This window comes from Marmota flaviventris, chromosome 1, assembly GCF_047511675.1.
Source record: "Marmota flaviventris isolate mMarFla1 chromosome 1, mMarFla1.hap1, whole genome shotgun sequence".
NCBI classification, from domain to species: domain Eukaryota; kingdom Metazoa; phylum Chordata; class Mammalia; order Rodentia; family Sciuridae; genus Marmota; species Marmota flaviventris.
In genome coordinates this window covers 201,666,611-201,683,197 of record NC_092498.1, presented here as the reverse complement: position 1 = coordinate 201,683,197, position 16,587 = coordinate 201,666,611, and the positions used below count along the sequence as shown (strand labels likewise).

At 40.1% G+C, this 16,587-nt stretch overlaps 1 protein-coding gene and 1 long non-coding RNA gene across 4 annotated transcripts in view; both read right to left on the bottom strand.

The window, feature by feature from the left end:
* The window catches only part of Znf197 (zinc finger protein 197), a 118,815-nt gene that overhangs the window by 65,497 nt on the left and 36,731 nt on the right, over nt 1-16,587 (bottom strand). The window contains exons 4-6 of one of the 3 annotated variants that reach the window (XM_071600378.1): nt 2,623-2,638; nt 2,448-2,531; nt 1,690-2,111 (exon numbers count right to left, since the gene is read on the bottom strand). In XM_071600378.1, coding sequence (XP_071456479.1) covers nt 1,805-2,111; nt 2,448-2,531; nt 2,623-2,638 — 407 coding nt within the window. In that variant the 3' untranslated portion in view covers nt 1,690-1,804. Of the gene's footprint in view, nt 1-1,689; nt 2,674-16,587 lie in introns of those variants that run through there. The other 2 variants (XM_071600381.1, XM_071600379.1) reach the window with 2 other exon arrangements.
* On the bottom strand, nt 15,023-16,222 carry LOC114090252 (uncharacterized). Its single transcript, XR_003582313.2, has 2 exons — nt 16,001-16,222; nt 15,023-15,463 (listed from the first exon to the last, which is right to left on the bottom strand). It is a non-coding gene; the product is annotated as an uncharacterized lncRNA (long non-coding RNA).

Genomic DNA, 16,587 nt, shown 5'->3' with positions numbered 1-16,587 from the left:
GCCGGATGCATTTTGAATAGGACTTAAAAACATTTTGAATACTGGTTGAAAATGGGTATAGGCCTTCTTAAAGCGTTGGCCATAAAGAAGGCAGAGAAAGCTGGTGAGCATGCGTCTGTAGTACTGACTACTCAGCATTCTTCCCTCCCTGCTTCTGAGGAAGATTTTTCTCAATGATAAAAGAAAGAAACCCCAATTCCTAGCTTTATAAGAGTTGTATGAAGAAAAGAAACTTGCAGCAACCAAGATTATGAAAAATGAGCCAATATGGCTAAAAATCATGGTGTTAAATTGAAAGTTTGTTGAGTTGCCAAACCAAACTCAGAACTGCTTACTACTAGACTTCCTCTTAAGTTTTTACACTTGGTATTCTGTTCATTACCTGAAAACCTACTGTTACCTTTGGCAAAAGTTCTGTCAAGTGTTTCAAAACATTGCTATAATACTTGTATACCACTACAATAGCCTACTCTTGGGCTATTATTATTTACCATGTATCAGGCTTGTCATCCATCACATGCACCATTTTATTTAATCTTCACAGCAATCCTGTGAGGCAGAGAATTATTCCCTTTTTACAGAAAAGTCTGAGCGTTTAAATTTACTTGTCTAAAATTGACAAGTGAATACTTGGCAGACTTGATATTAGAACACAGATCACCTACTAAGCTCTATATAAGATGTGAATGCAGTCTTTCACTACTTTTATTATGTAATGATTCCTGGAACTCTTTATAGTTTTTGAGCCTAGGATTGATTCAATTTCATAAAGGAACATGTTTTTCTATTTGCCCAGACACATATTGGAAAGATGGAACCTATATAGTTCTTCATCATCTGCAGATCCTTCCACTACTGAGGGAAAGTAAGACGCCCTAAATATTTTCCTGTTCTTTTCACCTAACAGCGATCACACACTTTGCCGACAACTCTATAGTCAATTTATCTTAAAACTGCAAAAGACAAAGTATAATTTTACTACCAGGAAATCACCTGTAGAAGGAATTGACTCACTTATGGTTCCACTACAGCTAAATGCCAGTATTAAGACGTAATTCTGAGACTTTAGACTGTATACTATGCGCCTTTCCCAGAACAGTTGAGTGAAAATGAGCATGGATTTACTGCATTTAAAAAATACTATACTTTTTTCCCTAAATATAAAAGTAGAGCATTTTCATTGTAGAAAATCTAGAAAACATAGAAAAGTATACAAAAGAAAATAGAAATAATCTACAATTCTATCACATAGAGATAACATTTTAGTTTGCTTTAAGGTTTTAAAATTTTTGATATTTCATTGAAATTTTTCTTTTTCCTTACTAGAGGTTAAACCCAGGGGTGCTTAACTACTGAGCAACATCCTTAGCCCTTTTTATTTTGAGACAGTCTCTTTAAGTTGCTTAGGCTTTGCCTCATTGCTAAGGCTGGCCTCAAACTTGTGATCCTCCTGCCTCAGCCCCTGAGTCACTGGGATTACAGGCATGTGCCACCATGTCCAGCTTTATCTTCTATTTTATCCAAATCATTTCCCCATGACATCACATATTCTAGGGCTATTATGTTTACAGTGGCTGCAGAACCATCATATAGATAGAGCAGCATTCATTTAACCCCATCCTATTGAAAACTGAGGTCTCTCTCCCTCTCATACATTTATGTATGATGCTAGCATGAATATCCCTTTTGTTAACCTTTGTCTATTATTATTTTCCCTATATGGATTCTTAGAAATAGAGTTAAAATTAACACTGAAAATTGTTTTTTAGAAGCATTTAGCTATATTACTGCCAATGTTTGTTATTTACAAGGTTTCTTTCTCTTCATTATGTTTTCTCTGATGTTGAATAAGTTGTGAGCTGTAACGATAGGCTTTCCCACACTCACTACACTTATAGGGTTTCTCTTTAGTGTGGGTTCTCAAATGTAGAATAACTTGAGAAGTCTGCCTGAAGGTTTTCCCACACTCATTACATTTATAGGGTTTCTCTCCAGTGTGGACTCTCTGATGATCAATAAGGTTTCGATTAGAAGTAAATGCTTTCCCACACTCATTACATTTGTAAGGCTTCTCTCTTCGATGAAGTCTCTGATGTTCATTAAGGGTCTTCCTTAAGATGAAAGCTTTTCCACATTCATCACATTCATAGGGTTTCTCCCCCGTGTGAATTCTCTGATGGTCCATAATCTTTGTATTAGAACCACAAGTTTTCCCGCACTCCTTGCACTTGTAAATTTTTTTTCCTTTGTGCATTCTCTGATGTTGTGTAAGGTTTGAACTGCGGCTAAAGGCTTTCCCACACTCAATACAAGTGTAGGGCTTCTCCCCAGTGTGAACTCTGTGGTGTGAAATAAGCCCTGAACTCCGACTAAAAGCTTTCCCACACTCCTTACATTCAAACGTCTTTTCCCCACTGTGGATTCCCTGGTGCCGAATGAGGTGTGACTTACCACTGAAAGATTTCCCACATTCACTACAAGTATAAGGCTTTAGTCCAGTGTGGATTCTCCGATGAACCACAAGGTTGGAGCTATGACTGAAGGCTTTCCCACACTCCTTACACTTATAGGGTTTCTCCCCTGTATGGATCCGCTCATGCACTGTAAGGTTGGCACTCTGACTAAAGGCTTTCCCACACTCAGTACATACATATTGTCTCTTTTCAGCCTGAACTCTGTCATGTGTTGCCGAGTCATAGCATTGACTAACATCTTTTTCAGATTCTTGATCACTCACTTCTATGAATGTTTTACTGTCTTTAACTGCCTTATGTTTGAAGTTTCTTGTCTTTCTCTTCATTTTCTATTGCTTGGAACATTCCAACAGCCTTGCTAGTCTTCTCTTTTCCTTCAGAGGAGCTTTTGAAATTTTGAATTTATTGGCAACACCTATGTGAAATTCTCTTGAGAGTACAATTCAGTTCTAATTTTCCTGGATTGATGCTTTGGAATCAACACCTCCTCAGTCCCAATTTCAGCATCTGATGGGAAAAACAGAAATCGTACATGTCACCTGTTCTCTGTGCTAAGGACAGTAAGATGTGGTAGATCGCAGATCACAGGGTCTTACCTGGAAGGGTAAGTATTCAAAGGCAGAGGAACTAATCAAAAAGATGAGAAAACTTAGACATAAAGACCAAGTTAAAGGGTTCTGGAAAATCATGAGCTCCTCTTGGCAATAACTAGTACAAAATGAATCCTGTTTTCCTCTTGCTTCACTTTCAGAACTGTAGCCATTTAACTCCTAATGACAGGCTCAAATATAATCTGGTACCCAGAAAAAGTAAAATGAAAGATCCTTAGTTCAGTAACTGAAATGATTAATTGTCAGATCACTTTGATTTTTAGTCCTTGCTGACATATTTCCTAAGTACTAGTGATATACTGGTGGGCATATAATAGGCACTCAAAATTTATTTTATAGGATAGTGACTGGGACTCTTTTGTGTGTGTGAGTGTGTGTGTGTGGCACTGGGGATCAAACCCAAGGCCTTGTATATGTTAGGCAAGTGTTCCAACACTGAGCCACATCCCCAGCTCTTAGCAACTGAAATTCTGTCTTAGGATATAACTAAGATTTCATCTTTTGCTCTAGGTCCAGGTACTAGGCTCCAGTCTAGGTCTCTGGATTTAATTTAATAAATGTTAATACATTCTTTCAATACTGAATCCTAGTCACATCACAGCCTACTTTATAGGGGCTGATCTGTAGCTAGAGCCAGAAAAATATGCTAGTTTTATGTGTCTGCTTTTCACCATTTACCACACTGGCAGATTGGTCTACTGGATGAATCTGAGAGGCTAAACTGGGAAAGAAGATTAGTTACAATATGACAGAGGAACTCTAATAGGACCTTGCATGTTAAGAATGTAAGTATGGCAAAAGGGAGAGAGTAAGAGACACGACAACCAAGAGGGCCCAAGACAAGGGTTTTTTTTGTTTGTTTTTTGTTTTTTAATTCCCTTGCAGTACTGGGGATGGAACCCAGGGGCATTCTTACTACTGAACTAAAAGCCCAGCACACCCCGCTTTTTTTGAGATAGGGTCTTGCTAAGTGGCTGACGCTAGCCTCGAATCTGCCATCCCCCACCTCAGCCTCTCGAGTTCCTGAATTACAGGCATACGCCATCATACCCAGCTTCTTTTCCATTTCTAAGCTTCTCTGAAATTTACCTTTTCTTCATACATTTCTTAAATTAATAATTATTTAGCACCCTATTCTGTACCCATCACTGTTCTGAGTCTAATCCAAAGAAAATGTAAAGAAACATTGTTATGAACTGAATGTTTGTGTTTTTAAAATTCCTAAGTTGGAGCCCTGATCCCTGCAATGTTACCATATTTGGAGATTGGGCCTCTAAGGAGATAATTATGGTTAAATGAGGTCATAAGGATGGTCACTTATCCAAAAGAATCAGTGTCATAAATTATAAGAAGAAACACCAAAGTGAGCTCTCGCTCTCCTGTATTCGGATGAGCAAAGGCCATGTGAACAACACAGAAAGTGACCATTCACAAACCAGGATGTGACCCCTCAACAGAAACCAAATTGACTGATTTCAGACTTCTAGCCTCCAGAATTTTAACAAAATAATGGTGGTGGCTGGAGTAAGGTAATATAAGCATAAAATATATTTACCTCTAAGAAGCTCTCAATGGAGTAGTATAATAAAACAATAAGAAAGTAAATTACAAATTTACAGATTACCCAAGTGGGAGATGAAGGGGAAGGGAGGAGCAATTACTGGGACTTAGAATGCTAGGAGAAAGGTCTTCAAAAGGCAGAACTTTAGTTGAGCTTCAGAAGAGAAACAGGAATTATTTTTTCTCAAAAGGAAGGTGGCACAGGGTTGGTGTACTCACAAATAAGTGGGAAATTACACTATAGCATACACTTCATGCTGGCAGGGATTTTGTTTTGGAAGCTTTTTAAAAATATATATATACTGGAATTGAATTCAGGGGCATTCAACCACTGAGGCACATCCCCAGCCTTTTTTTGTGTTTTATTTAGAGGCAGGGTCTCACTGAGTTGTTTAGGGCCTTGCTAAATTGCTGAGGCTGGCTTTGAACACAGGATCCTTCTGTCTCAGCCTTCTGAGTTGCTAGGATTACAGGTGTGTGCCACCAAATCTGGCAGGGATTTTGTTTTGTTTACAAGTATATTTCCTAGGGTCTAGAACAAATATAAGAACTTAGTCTGCACTCAAAATTCTTTTGTTGCTCAATCAACAAAATGAATATATGAAAGAATCAAGTTGCCTGAAGTGAATCCAGTCACAACACTAAAACTGCAAGACAAAAAAAAAAAAAAAAAAAAAAATATATATATATATCCATATATATAGATATAGATATAATTTGATGGTCAATGAGAAACAAGTTCTAAAACAAAGAATGAAATCTACTCTTAATTTTCTTCCCCCATTTTATATTCTGTTTTTCTATCTTGTTTTTCTCCTCTCCTGTTACTCTCGTCTTTCTTACTTATAATTCAGTTTTTTAAGTTTTACCATTCATTTCCCCTAAGGCTCATATTTCCTTCCTCTCTGCCACCTCTGAAAACATTCATGTTTCTCTCAGCTTTATTAAGCAGAAAGCAGAGGAGACAGGCAGCTGAGGTATTCCACAGGAAGTAAACTGAGAGAAATAAAAAGGAAAGAGTCCAAGACATGTAGCCTAAGAGTAGAGTGATCATATATTTTGGTTTTCCCAGAACGGTGCTGGTTTATAACTGCTATCCCAATATCATATTTAATAGTGCCTCTCTTTAACTCACTAAAGCATCCCAGTTTGGATAATAAACTTTGTATCACTCTCTAGAAAAGTGAAAATAGGAAAAGAATATTCTAGGAAGATTAGCCTAGATGGCTTAAAGGGGGGAAAGAAGAATGGAGGAAGAGAAATGAATTAGGAAAAATGTTTAGAAATGTGATATGGATGACCACTGTATCATCTAGCAGGATCTAGCACTTTGTAGGTGCTCAATAAATGTTTGTTGAATGAATGAACTATGAATGAGACAACAAGGAAGACTGTGACAGGGCAGAGGACAATGAAATCCAGCTATTCCAAGAAAGCATCCACATACATCAGATTGGATACAGAGGATGACTGATGGAAACAATCTAAGGTCATCTGATGCGTATCTGATGTATCAAGAATGGTAGTACTGGGGGCTGGGGTTGTGGCTCAGTGGTAGAGCACTTGCGTTGCATGTGTGAGACATTGGGTTCGATTCTCAGCACTGCATAAAAATAAATGAATAAAAATAAAGGTCCATCAACATCTAAAAAAAGAATGGTAGTGTTGCCAAGCAAGATTGGGAAACGGGAAAACACTTTAGACAAAAGGAGAAGAAATGGAAAAATGTCAAGGATGCAAATTTGAGAATAAGACAGAAAACAGAGAAAGTCATGGAAATGTATAATCTTACAAGCTAGGGATTGGGTTAGAAGGGGCAGGTAGGGGAAAAACAATACACAGGGATACACTATGAGAAGGTCCAGGGTGTTTCTGCAGGACCCCAGTAAGAAGCAGGACTAGACAGGAGATCAAGGAGGGTCACTCTAAAGAGAGTTTGATCAAAAGGAAACCTAACTACAAGCTGCCCTTTGCCCAGCTGAATGGAAAACTCCTTCAGAAGTCCTGGAAGAACCTCCAGGCATGAGAGAGGTGCGGGCTTTACTGGAGAAGCAGTAAGAGGAGAAGATGAGGCCATTGGGCTAGTAGGACACTATGGGTATTTAGGTAACTGTGCACATAAACTCAGTTTGGGGCAGCCAGCAAACGAATAAAGCCCAAGAAGACAGAACAGATTTTCTACTTATTAATCTCTGAGACTGGTAGGTAAGTTTTCTGATCCCAAGAAAACCATCCATTTCAGGCTGTGAGGAACTTGCAAAGGGCAGAGTCCTTTTCCCACAAAGAGCAAGGGCAAAAGTGTCTTTACCCAGAGAAGCTGTATTCCTTTAATTCACTCGTGTCATCTGTCCCTCTGAGTACTGGTCACATGGTCCTTGGTCATTAACTGCAATGTAGGGAAGGAATGAGAGGAAATACATGAAAATATATTCAAAAGACAGATGGGTAAAATATGAAAATTGGAAGGAAAAAAAACACAAAATAACAACAATAACAAGAAAATATCAAGGGAGTACTTGACCTTAGGTAAAGACAAGCCTTTAGGATTCAAGCATAAAATAAAGGCTGTATCCACAATGCAAAAGCTGATATATTTGACTATATAAAAATTTCTACACTTAAAAAAACCCTGACCATAACAGATATACAATATAAACTGGGCTTTATGCTAGAATTGCTCATGTGTATGTCTGTGCCCCTCATATTCACATGTACACATTAAACACTAAGTCACAAGAGAGCAGGGCTCATGATATTTGTCTGTGGATACCATACATCACCTGACATGAAGAAAGCTCAGTAAACATTGCTTAATTTGCAATGTTCAACAATTTCAAAATTCTATCCAATATTTGGAGTACATACCAGGAGGGTGAGAAGTGAGTCCACTGAACATTACCTCCTGTGCCTGTTCATCCTTTTGTGCTTCAGATTGTCTAATAAACACCATGATAGTATATTTGTATCCTGTCAATTCTATCTCAATATGGCCATCCAAGGGCCTAAATTCCCTAAGAAACTGACCAGTCCCACTAGTCACAGCTTCTCAGAATGTAAGAGCTAGGAGGGACCTCCCAGGCTACTTGGCCTCATAACCAAATATGCCAATGGGGAAACTGGAACTTAGAGGAGAGCTGGAACTGAAATCTAAATTTCATGACAACCAAATTTGAGTCCCACTTCATCACTCTTTGATATCATCCCAAAATTCTGCTCCTCAGGGTCCAGAGCTCCTCCTTGCATTTCTGTATTTTTATCCCCATTTGAAAAATAACCCATCCAGTAATACTCCGTTTCATCCCATGTCCCCACATCCTTTAGCAGGCCGGATTCCTGTCCCCAGACTAATTTCACAGTCTTGCTCTCACCTGCTTAGCAGAGAAGGGAAGGGCTCCCCTTACTCCTTGTGCACAGCAGCTTCACTCCAAAGGGCCTACCCAGCATAGATCTGGACAGATCATCTCCTGGGGTTCAGTGAGGAAGTTCCCAATGGGTTCCTGAATCACCGTAAACAGATATAAATGATGGAGTTCTCTGAGACTTCAACTTTCTAAGGCTACTCAGGGCAGTATCCTATCCTTGGGTAATTTCCTTTCCTATAGAACTATGAGCAAGATGATCACTCCCATTTTAAAGAGGAAATGAGGTTCTCAGGGATTAAATGACTTGCCCAAGATTGTATGACTAGTGACAAGCCTTGTGTGTCTGAAGGATGTTCTAATTCTAACCTATCAAAGCCCTGCTTCTCACCCGTACATCACCCTTTGCTATCTAAAAACCTCTATATAGTCTAACTACAAAATGCATTCCAATTGGGAATTTCTTTGCAGTGTAATGATGGGGCAGTGGATGAAAGGGGACCTTAGCTGAATTAAATGTTTTTAATGAGACAGAAAAAAAAATGAAGGCCAAAGGGACACTAGAAGACATCCTCCCCCATTACCCATTTTTTAAATTATTAGGCCTCAAAATGTTTTGTGTCTCCCCCTCCAGATGCTCAGGTTCCGCTTCTAACCCTTCGTTTCATTTCTTCCCTCCCAGAACACAAATCTGCCTTATACACAAATGTATCCCCAGGATCTACCTAGCACGCTCATGGGCAGGTGGTCAATAAATATTTGTTGAGAGAATAAATGAATGAATGACCTTGTGCAAAACCCTGACCTCCTCCCCAGGTCCCAGTGAACTCATTGGTAATTGCCGAGATTCCACTGGTGATCGAGGTCAAAGACTCAGAGGCTGTGGAGTCTTCAGAGAGCCCCAGCAGCCAACAGGATGGGAGGATATGGGATGACACAGTTCTGTCACCAGCCCCCTGCTCCGAGGGAGCAGCTGTGCGGAATTAGAGACTAGACCCAAGACAAAGGGGCATCGCGGAACAAGAGAAGAAGACGGCCCACCACGAGCCCTCCGTTGCGGCGCACAGCCGAGCGGCAGCCGCGAACTATGCCTTGTTCCCGGTCTGTGCGCCCCACACACTCCCAGAACCCGGTTCGCCCCTAGTCAGGCGCGCCGCACCCCTCACCGAAAGCGCCAGAAGCACACCTCGGAACACCGTAGCGAAGGAACTGCGTCAAGGACTCTCCACTAACTACCCTCCGACCCTCTGGCCCTTCTAGGCTCTGGGAGGCTTCCGCGTCTCAGTGCCCCCAGGCCGGAGTCCTCCCGGGCCGCGAAGCCCAGCGGAGCCCACCCGCACTACGACTCCGCCTCCAGGCTAGGCTTTGCGCCACTATTGGTTGCGAGGACGGGAGGACAGCCAATGAGAGGAGAGCCTGGAAAGGGTGGAACCCTGGGAGCAGCTCCGCTAGCGCGGGAAGAATAACCTGTCAATTGCTCCGCTGGCTAGTTCCTGGGACTGCCCCCTCCCTGAAGTCGCACCGACCGTGGGCTCTGGCTGCTGAGCTGAGTTTAAATTTTCGTCCACAGAGTACGTCTTTCAACCTCAAATCCAGGGTTAGCTATCGTTTGTCAACAGTATATAAAATATGTACTGGGAGCCTACCATGCCCCATTGGAGAGCCATTCATGACATGGTGCTGAAAAATTCACCTAAGACATTTCCTATTAGGTGAAAGTTTCAATTGAGAGTAAAATATATAGACTTAATATGTTGGCTAGCCATTTGGAATACAACTCAGTAGCCAGAGGCCACAGTGTTCCACCTGAAAGAGAGTTATGGATAGTTTGTATTTGGGACAGAGGCAAAAGGTGCTCTACCTAACATTCCCCCAAGAAGTTGTCTGAATTTGATAGCAAGGGCAAAGCCATGCTCCGACATGCCACTTTCTCTGCATCTCCAAGTTCTGGACCAACTTTTATCCTCTCATTGGGAGAATCATAAAGTAGTCACCACCAAATATAGTTCCTCAATGGAAATCAGGCGTTATTTGCTAGGGTTGCCATAACAAAGCACCACCAACTTTTGTGGTTTGCACAGAAATTCATTTTTAAGTCTTTCAAAAGAGAGTCGCTTGAGAAACACCAATTTATATTACTGCTAGATACGGAGAAATTTTTTTTCTGATTACCCATTTCTTATAATTATTAGGCCTCAAAATATATTTTGTTTCCCCCTCCAGATGCCCAAGCTCTGCTTCTAACCCTTCAAGCATGTTTCATCTCTTCCCTCCCAGAACACAGTTCTGCCTTGTACATAACTGAACTCCAGGCTCTGGCACACTCCTGGGTAGGTGTTCAATAAATATTTGTTGAGTGAGCAAATGAACAAATGACCTTGTGCCTCTAACCTCTTCTTTAGGTCCCAGTGAAGTCATTGATAATAGCTGGGATCCCACTGGTGATTAGAGCCAAACACTCAGAGGCTGTGGAGTCCTCGAAGAGACTCTGTGACCCACAGTTCTGTCAAGAGAGACAAGACCCAATGTGGCTGTCTTTGGAAAGACTTTCTAAAAGTAACTTTAACGACCTCATTGTTCTGAGTCACTTTGTAAGGATAGATGCTGACAATGGATAGCCATTATTAAATGCAGAGCTTAAACTGGAATGAATACAATTACTGGTGGTTTTAAGCTTACTTAGCACGGTAGCAACTGCCATGAATACCTTCTCCAAAAGTGGCCCCTATAATAGGATACTTACATCTCAAACTTAAGGACACTAGTGGTTCCCTTTTGACAGCTTAAGCAATGTCAGTTTCTCCTCATTATCAAGGCAGCCTGAATGCTGACTGGAGAGGTTTCAGTGATGGTCTCTTCCTGACATCAGGACTTACCAGGGCTGCTATGGGTGTAGTATCCTTGCAATTGTTCTGACCTCTCCTCCTTTGGTGAGCTTTATATAGTCTTAGAGGAGGGATATAGCATTTTTCAATCTCTCAAAATGGGAATTAAAGCATATATTGAATGTATTCCACGTAGTGTTTAGATATGTTCAAATGGCCTAAAACATGAAGTCGTAGCTGTCATTCCTTATTCAGTCTAAGGGAAGTATATATTGTCCTGGGATTACTCTTCAGTGATTTCATTTAATCCAAACCACGAGAAATGATTGGCCTCTTTGCAATTTTATCTACAATCCACATAGTGTTATGCTCGAATTCGGGACCCCCAAAAGACCACCAGAGACCAAGATCGATGTAAACAGCAAAGAGGTGTTTATTGAGAGCTAGCTTGGTCCTCCGCGTGCACACACAGCAACTGGTGACGCTGAGAGGCCCCGAGCCCAGGGTTTGCAGCAGTTTTATACATTCTTTGGAGAAGGCAGGGAACCCCACATACATCATAGCATCTCTTAGCAAATCATCACACACCGTGGGAAAATCAAATAACAACTCTAAAACATGATTAGCACATTCACTGGCGGGAACATGTTGGGTAGGGGTGATTGGTTACTACAAAAGGGGGATTCATTTGAACTGATTGGTTAAGCCAACAGGGGTGTTCATGCTGAATTACATGGTTTCCCAACACGTTATCAACCACCATAAACTACTGGGAGGGTCATTTGGCATCCCAGGTATTTCCCTGTCTCATGCTGATTGGTGGCTGCTAGGGGGTTACTATGGGTCTCCACCTAGCCTGAGTCAGGGACACCTGGCGCTGCAGATCTCTCCTGTTATTCGTAGATAAACAACTTAACAGGGTGGGAATGTGCCTAGGAGTGCTCTGTGGGTCTTTCCAAGGACAAAGGTCATGTCCCTTCCTTGGACAGGCTTTGCTCTGAGGTAGAGGCTGATTTTTCAATAGTACCATTTGGGAAACCAAATATTCTGCCTCTGTAACTGTAAGTCAAAATAAACCTTTCTTCCTTGAAGCTGTGTCAAATATTTTTGCCACAGTGGCAAAGAGCTGACTAACACAGGAAATTAGTACCAGGAAATGGGGTTGTTGCTGTGATTATACCTGACAATGTGGTTCAGAAGCATATGGAACTAGTGTGTGGGAGGAGTTTGGAAAAGATTTGAGGTGCAGGATAGGGAAGACTTAACATGTTGTAAACAGAGCTTACTGGACAATTCTGATGTAATTTCAGAAGACCATAGTGCCAAAAGGAATAAAGACAGTAAAGACCATGCTTATAAGGTTTTAGATGGGAATGAGCATTCTATTGGGAATTGCTATAGAGGCCATATATGCCACTTTCTGGCAAAGAACTTTTTTACATTTTATCCATGCCCTGAGACTTTGTGTGAGACTGAATTGAAAGGTGACAGAATAATTATTCTAGTGGAGAAAATTTCAAGGCACCACAGCATTTGGGCAGTGGCATGATTATTGCTGGCAGCTTTTAGTCAGGATTTCTATGATAACCACAAGCAAAAAGCAGAGCAGAAAAAAAAGCAAATGTGAAACAGGCCAATAAAGATGTGGCCCTGAGAAGATTAGCACCATTAAAGTACTCTGCAAAGAAGAAATGCCTTGAGGGCATCTCAGGAATCAGCAAGACTCCACCCATCACAATCTTAAAGAAGTAAAAGTGAAAGTTCACTTTAAAGACATCCCTTTGAGAAGAGAGCACTAGGAAACCCTGCTCACACAGGACAGACTAGAAAGCTGCTTCTGCAGAATTTGTTTCACAATGCTAAGCCCTGCAGGTATTCAGAGGCTGCTGGGGCCTGGCTACTTCATGAGTTGGTGGGATACCTTGGCATTGTTCACATGGTGCTGGGTTTTTTTATTTCTTTTTTAAAATTTTTAATTAGTTACACATGACAGTACAATGATCTTGATATATCATACATTTGAATCAGATGGGATATAATTTCTCATTTTTCTGAGTGTACAGTCTGCAGAATTACATTGGTCATGCAGTCACGTATATACCCACAGCAATAATAATGTCTATTTTATTCCGGTGCTGGTTTTGTAGGAATGCAAATTATTGAGATTTGGGAGTCATGGTGTCTTCCACCAAGATTTCAAAGGAGGGTCTGAGAGGCCAAGCAATGTGTTTCAGGGTCAGAAATCCCTGCAGCCCTTGAGAGAGCAATGTGTGAAGCTTTGAAAGTGCTGACAATAAAAATAAAATAAAATAAAATTAAAAAAAAGAAAGTGCTGACAATGATGCAATGAAGACTCCAAGAAGTTAGGGATGCCAGGAATATGGAATGCCTGCAGAGGAAAGTTACAGGCAGAAAGTGGAGCTAGCCCAAGAGAGAAGTCATGTGGGATAGCCAACATGGCCATAGGGGTGGGCTGCTATAGTCCTTTGGAGCCACCTCATGCCATCTTGTGGCATGGATCTAAACATGGATCTACGGATTTGCTGGATTACATTTGTGTTGGAAAAAAATCCCTTCTTTTCATACCCCTATTCCTCACTTTTAGAATGGGAATGTTTAGTCTGTGCCATTGTATATTAGAAGATGGAATTTTATTTAAAAAAAATTTTATTTTAGTTGTAGATGGACACAATACCTTTATTTTATTTTTATGTAGTGCAGAGGATTGAACCCAGGATCTCGCAGGTGCTAGGTGAGTGCTTTACCGCTGAGCCACAACCCTAGCCCCGTGATGAGTGGTTTCTTAAAATCAAAAAGGCCCATAGATATTCCCATGTCAAGTAAGAAATGACCTACAACCAAAGGCTTTGCTAGACACAAATGAGAAGACTTTCTTGTAGGTGTAGTCTTTGGTGGATGATATCTGCTATAATCAAATGCCCCCCCCCCACACACACACTAAGAATAGGTTATTTTCCCAATGTACAGCCACAAAAGCAAAATAAAGTCTAACTGAAGGCTTTTGCATATTGAGCTCTTTCACAATAAAGCTATTTATTCCCACTGAGGCAGAGAACTTGGAAACAGGCTCCACTGGATAGCCAGTGTAGAGGCTGAGCCAAAAACATGCTAGATATAAAAGCTGGTCCTAGACGGTTTTTAGCCAACTCACTAAATGGGAAACCATTTCATTGCTGAAGCATATAATTATGCAAATTCACCACTAAATCTTCTAGCTTCAAATCTAAACATCCAATTAGACTATGAAGGGATTCAAAGAAAATCTATTTTCCCTGTTTTATGGCCAATCTCAGGATGGGAAAGCTCTCATCTTTCACTAATGAGGAAACAACAAATGTAATGCAAGGCCAATAAAAATGTTCTTCAACTTGAGGCAAAAAGAGAACATATTAAAAAATACATTCAAGAAAAAATACAATTTAATATAAGAAAGGAGTGGCACTTGGAAATCCCGACAGAGAAGAAACCAAAAGGAAACAAAGATGAAAAACACCATATACGAAAAAGGAATTTTAACCACATATATGGAAATAAAGGATTTTACAGTTTACTAGGTGCAAATTTATGCCTATGTTTCACATGACAGTAAACATGATGATTCCTTGCTATATATTAGCAAAATTTAGATAGAGCACCACTAGAAAAAATCCAAAGTATAATAATTGCTATATTGTATACTGTGTGCTGAGTACTGTTTTAAGTATCTTACACGTATTAACTAATTTAAACTTTACAATCCTATGAAGTAGCTCCATTTTATAGATGGAGGAACTGAGAAACATGAAAGCAAAGTGATCTGTCCAGGATCACACACCTAAAAAAGCAATGAAGCCAGGATTTGAATGCATGATGCCAGGAACCAAACCTATGCTCTTAACCACTACACTGCTTCTTCTAAAAATAGAAACAGAAGGAAACTTACTAAATTCAATTAAAAGAAAAAAATCAACCCAAAATGAACGCTTTGATACTGCAAAGTGCTAAAAACATTACCTCTAACAGGAAGACATGGAATACCTGTTATGCACTATTCAACATTTTGAAGTTCTTACTGATGCAAAAGCAATGGGTTGGAAAACGAGATAAATGAATATTTAACAAATTGTATACCTACAAAACTAAGAAATAAAACTATGAGAAAAGATAATATAGTCAAATAACTGGATCCAAACAATTTATAACAGTAATTTTATTTAATTAGCAATAACTAATAGGGAGAGGAATGACTTTCAAATGTAGCCACTTTTCATCCCCTCCCCTCCCAAAAGCCTGAGGCTTTCCCAGGAAGTTAGGACATTCATTTCTATTTAACACTGACACCAGGATGGTGGTAGTGGGCAAATAACATTATGACTAGAACTGTTCCTCACCCCCAAGAGACTTAGTGTGATAGAGGATGAATAGATAAGAACCAGATGATAAAATTGCAGTATTCAATAAGCAGGGAAGTTCTACAGATGATAGAACCAATAAGGCCAACTCGAGGTGGAAGGTTGCCCATGTGCAGCCCACGTGGCTATGTAGTGGTACAGGGTCAGCTCTTCTTTGGATCTGGAAGCTCCCAAAGTAACTCTCTTGACACACACATTCCTATGTGCAGAACTCTTTCATAACTTTCAAAGGAAAATGGAAACAAATACCAAAAATTTAGTTGAGGCACTCTTGCCCCTCCCCGGCACTGCACTGGGAGCTGTGATTGTTTCGTTCACTTTGCTTTTTAATAAAATTACTGCTTGCAAAAAAAAAAGTTGAAAACAAATATAATTCACAATGGGCTGGGGATGTGGCTCAAGCGGTAACGCGCTCGCCTGGTATGCGCAGGGCGCTGGGTTCGATCCTCAGCACCACATAAAAAAAATAAAATAAAGATGTTGTGTCCACCGAAAACTAAAAAATAAATATTAAAAAAACAAATATAATTCACAAATGATATATTTCAAGTTGTATCCTGAATTCAGTAATCTTTTTAAGTCCCCCCCCTAAAAAAATTTATACTTCCAAGAATCTTTTTTAAGTTTGTCTGAGATGTCTCCCCTAGAATCACATCTGATTATTTTCTTAAACATCAACTCTTCCCTTTTTTTTCCAGTATTAGACATAAACCACAGTTCACAAAATCTCCCCTTCAGGCTATATATCTGACACTGTACCTGTAGCCTCTTCAGCCATTTCTGCTATATTGCCAGTACTCTCTTTCTGTTAAGAAGAAATTTGGAAGATGGAAATTGAAAGAGGTAGACACTGGAGGTGAAGTCTTCTGGCACTAGGGCCCCATGGTAACAGTGGAAAGGAAAAGACAATAAAGTTTATGATTGGTGAATGACTACAGAAAAAAGTTCTGAGACTTTCTGTTTCTTACGTCTTTGAGGAATGAAAGATGGACCTAAAATTGTCTGAATGTATAGCTTTCATCTTGTAATTAGGATGGCAATTGAATTTAAACAGGTTGATAAGGAAAAAATTTATCCATTTGACTCTACTATATAATCTTACCACAAAACTCATCACTGTGAATTCCAATCATCTAGGAATGCATCTCACTGAATTCTCAAATCTCCGTATTGTTCTTAACCTGTTTATTGAGGAAGTAGGATGCATCAACAAGTTTGGAACTGCAGTCAGTATGCAGAGCAATATATATCTCACTGGGACATGACTGCCCTAGACAACACCTAGACACTCTGTCATACACACACACACACACACACACACACACACACACACACAATTTTGAGTC